The following is a 4,712-nucleotide window of genomic DNA, read 5'->3' on the forward strand; positions in this document are numbered from 1 at the left end:
GGTGGCTTTGAAGAGAGCGTGGATAAGTTTCCCTTTCATTTCAGTTCCCCTTCGAAAAGGGCTCTCTGACGGCAAGATCAAGTGGTGACAATATTCTAAATATAACATACACTTTAAAAGATGTCGATTGTTTTAGTACATTGCTTCGCTCCTGTGATGGTACTCCTGTCTGTATCTCCAATCTCCATCTACTACCTCATAAAACCCCACTTACAAAACCCCCAAACTGCCCCTTTAATGCCACAATCAAGCTCAATATTACACTCAAATACAGACTATATTTTCATGCTAGCGTGAATAAAGTTGTGAGGTGAGTTTTAGGGCAATTAGTCTCATTTTCATCCTCTTTTAATCTCACTTTCCCTCTCCTCCTCCTCCTCCTCTCCCCTCTCTCTGAGCAGAAGACTCGTTATGAGACTTACATCAGCCTCCTGCAGGCCAAAATCCGAGCGGAAACGGACGACCTCGAGAAGATCGAGGCCAGCGTGATGGGGGGCCTGATCATGGAGGGGGGCCTGGCCGGCCGCGAGTGCCTCCTCCGCAAGACGCAGTCCTCCCCGTCCATCAGTCAGGCTCACGGCGGGCTGAACGGGAGGGCCGCCGGCTGCACCGCCTCGGGACAGAGGACCTGAGGGGAGGAAGGGAGGACCAGTAGTGGGCTTTTCTGTTAGTATTTTGTGTTTTTGGACTCCTCCTGTTTTACGTACTGTAAGAAACAGGAGAAATGTCACTCTCCTTCCCAGAATGTATCCGCCCTGGTGATAGGTTTCTGTCCTTGAGCAATAGATGAAGAGGACCAAGAGCCCGTGCTTGATACCCAACAAGTGACCCTGCCAAACCTCAGTCCCTTGAACTTTGATTATTGCACATTCAAAATGATCATAACTGTGATCACTATTTATAACGTCATTCAGTATTATTTTAAAATGAAACTCAGAGCGATGCAGTTGTCTTTAGATGAAATGTGTTTTTAGTTATGAGCAGAGCTTCGAGTGATTTGTAATGTATTTGTCAAAGGGCCAGACGGAGAACAAAGAAGGAGAGACAGACCGGTTTGGCTTTGTCCTCTCTGTCCTCGTCCTGCAGAAGGAGAAGGTACTACTGTAGCATTTTGGCCTTTTTTTTCCTTTTCTTTTTCCACCCATGTTTACGCACCCAGCCGCTCCACAGGCGTGTGTACGGACCTACGTTGTGGTGTGTGAAGATACGACATATCTGTCCCAGAGTTACAAAAGAAAACTCTCAAAAGAGCTTCTCAGAAGGATCAAGTCCCTGCCATGTATAGCGTATTTATTTATTTATTTAAGTCTCCAAACCTTTATTCACCCCGGGACGGGTTTACACTGAGCGTGCTCGCTCCTTTTTCTTTTTTCAGCGATTTTCTGTCTCGACGTTCGTGCAGTTGCGTACATTTGTAAGCGTGAAGGAGCTGCCGAGTGGAATGAGCGCGGTTTTAACTGTGCTAAGCTGCTCCACCAGAGGAGCTGGAGGTTGAGTGCCTTACTCAAGGGCACATTGACTCTTGCTGTTGAGGGATTTAGAGAGTGTGAGTCAGTCAGAGAGAGATCACAAGTCTGTGTCTGTGATTTTTTTTTTTTTAATCTGCCGCTACCCCAAATACTGACATGCATTCAGTCATGCCGTTCGTCTTTCTAACAAGTCAAAACCGGACTGAGGAGGATGACGGTGTGTGACTGAATGGAAGCACTGTGCCACGTTCATCCCACAAAACCGCTCCTCTCGCATCACGACAGCTGATGAGTAACGATATATGGTTGGGTGTTAGGTTTCTGAAGAACCGGGTGAAGGGCAGAGCAGGAAAGTGTGGGTGGGATGCGTACCGTACGAGTGGGTCAGCCGCTCTCCCGTGTGTGTGTGTGTGTGTGTGTGTGTGTGTGTGTGTGTGTGTGTGTGCGCGCATCGGCATGCTGTTTTTAAGTAGCTCCAGTTTGAGTTGTCGAAGCTGTGGTTCAACAGGAAGAAGTAAATATAGCAGGGTCATGTTTTTCTATGAAGAATTTATTGAGCATGTTTGGTGAGAATCAATCCGATGGCCTTCAGCTGCATAAGACACAATCAGACCGATCAGTGTCCTGGGTTATAACATGTTAACATGGACCGATCGTAGCTTGCTTGGCCTCGTATTGGGCATTTACTGGTACTGGTGAATTCCCTCCACTGCCATCCTTCAGTTGAAGATGTTTTTGGGGGAAAGTAGGCCCCGGCCTACGTTAGGCAGAGACTGGCTGATTGGAGAGTGTAGCAGCGGGACTGCTCCAGCTTAACGTGCTAAAGTCGAGAAACCCGTCAGCATACTGGAATGGAGAGGGGAGCAGCGAAAACAACTCCACCAGCAGAGTAGCCATCAAAACATCCTCCACGTAGAGGGAGGAGGAGGAGAGAAAAAACATGTTTTCTAAGAAGGGGAAGAGGCTGGTTTGGTTTTCTAAGTAAGACCGACTCGGCCAGCCAAGAACAGGCAAAACAGACATCCAGCACACGTTTTTCCAAACAGAGGAACACACACGGAAGGAGGACTTGCGTAACGTTGCGAGGAAGTGGGGATGGGGTGGCGGTACCGCTGTTTGTGAGCACCTTAATTGATCACAACCCGCCCAAACACACACACACACACACACACACACCTTTTCTCTTTCTTCGTAATTTGCTTATATGACACAACTGTAGATCAGTGAGCTTAGCGGCCCCTCGCTCAGCCTCGGTGTGGCACAGAAGCATGTCGACAGGACTGTGGATATCGACAGCATATGATATCTTTGGTTCTGGGCGCAGCGCCTCTGTTGCTTCATATATCGTATTAATAGTGAACAACAGGATCTGAGATCCTTTTGGGGACTTGGCTGGAAACCTGGTGTCACAGCTGGAATCCTGGATCCTTGTACAGACCAAAATGCTGAAGTGGAGCTGAGTTTTCAGAGAGGAAGTACCGTTTTATAACGCCGTATTGTTAGGACGAATAACTGCTTTCTTACAGGGAGACTTCCCCTTATAGTCACTTTGGCTGTTGTGCTAACCATTGTTTCCCAATGTTCTAGGGTAGGCCTGTGCTGTACTATAGGATCGTGGCAAAAAAAATATTGTTGATTGTTATGTTTTATTTAAAAAATGACAACTTCGGCACCTTGATGTCAGCATTGGATCTGTCTTTTTGTCTGTTTTGTTTGTATATCGGAACTGTTTTTTTGACAGGATGCTTATACTATGTAAAGGACATATTTACTGAATATTTAGTCTGTGCTTCATAAAGTAAGCTTTTATACAGAAGCTTGTGCTTGTGATTTATTAATATTGTCTACTCTGATAAAAAAAAAATAAGCTCCACAGCAGGTTAGCAAACTTGAGTGCCACTGACATCCATGACGTAGACGTTTATTATATTATAAAATATATAATAATGCAAACACATTTTGTTCAGCACTGTACAACATTTCTAACACGTGAAAGCATTTGTTTGTGGGGAGTTCTCCCTGATATGTTTATCCTGCAGTTAAGAGCTACATTTGAAAGGTAGCACACTATTTAAGTAGAGTATGAAACAGCTGGCGACTAGACCAAAGCCACATGTATTCACTTACGTTAAAGCCACAGACAATAAACTAAGTATGTCAGAGCATCTGGTATCCTTCATCCTTAAACAAGTAATTCACCTTCACAGTGCCTCCTGGCATTCATAATGTATCATACTATAAACCATAGACTATACATTAAGCTCACCAAAAAAAGCATTGGACAGTCTGCACCGTGACACCTTTTAAAAGCTGGATGGTGTAGCATAACACCAAACACCCTGTTAGTGGTATGAATTCATGTACATCAGTCATACCTTTTGCAAAACAACGCGTGGAGTAGCTTCCAGTAAAACATGGTGTAAACACATCGCTGTATCATCTCCCCATCTTCTTTTAATGCATCAAGTCTAAAACTTAAAAGGCAGCACCCTCTCCCCCTCGGGTGTCTTGCAGTGTTTCTCCTGCATCAGCAGACATGTTGGAGAGGCTCAGTTACAGCAGCTGAGAGACGCTGATTACATTTATAAACTCATGCCATGATACTGACTGCTGATACTTCCCATCAGTGTCAAATACACATGGCTATTTGTGAGCTGCTTTGACCTTGAAATGACAAATCTATAATCTACATTTTAGCTACAAAAAACTAAATGATGTAATCTTTTCATAGTTATATTGAACTGACTGCTCTCAGCCGGCTCTTGTTTGGATTGGTTGAACAAGATAAACATTTTATTTGTAGCAGTCACCATGGTAACTTAGATAAGTACATACTTTATTAAATGGATGTCCTGTTCAACTGTAAGCGCAGTGCTACTGTATATCTCAGGCCATAATATCACTCCACTCTAGAGAAGAGAATCACTATAATTTTTCCGCATCATAAAACATATTCTTCTTTGTCAATGATATGACTGATTGTTACAAGCTTTTTGAGTGCACTGTCCACCCTGATATTATTCACCTTGGACTTCTTTTTATTGGGATTTACGGTAGAAGAGATTCAATAATGAGCATTTTTTGGAACTAGCAGGGGTTCACATTTTACACAAAATATGCAGTCATTTGTCTCGAGGACATGAAAAACTGTGTAGAAGTGGGCCAGTGAACGTAACATAACATGATACCTCACCATACTAAGAATAAGATAACAGCAATATATATATATATATATATATATAT

General features: G+C 43.8%; 1 protein-coding gene across 1 annotated transcript in view; it reads left to right on the forward strand.

Annotated features, from left to right (window-relative positions):
• Window positions 1-3,768, forward strand: part of psd2 (pleckstrin and Sec7 domain containing 2) — a 34,970-nt gene extending 31,202 nt beyond the window's left edge. Inside the window, exon 11 of the mRNA XM_031858165.1 lies at window positions 322-3,768. Coding sequence (XP_031714025.1) covers window positions 322-632 — 311 coding nt within the window. The 3' untranslated portion in view covers window positions 633-3,768. The remainder of the gene's footprint in view (window positions 1-321) is intronic.
• Window positions 3,769-4,712: the final 944 nt, after the last annotated feature.

The sequence above is a fragment of the Anarrhichthys ocellatus genome, unplaced genomic scaffold (genome assembly GCF_004355925.1).
Source record: "Anarrhichthys ocellatus isolate YVR2014 unplaced genomic scaffold, GSC_Weel_1.0 scaffold19, whole genome shotgun sequence".
NCBI lineage: Eukaryota > Metazoa > Chordata > Actinopteri > Perciformes > Anarhichadidae > Anarrhichthys > Anarrhichthys ocellatus.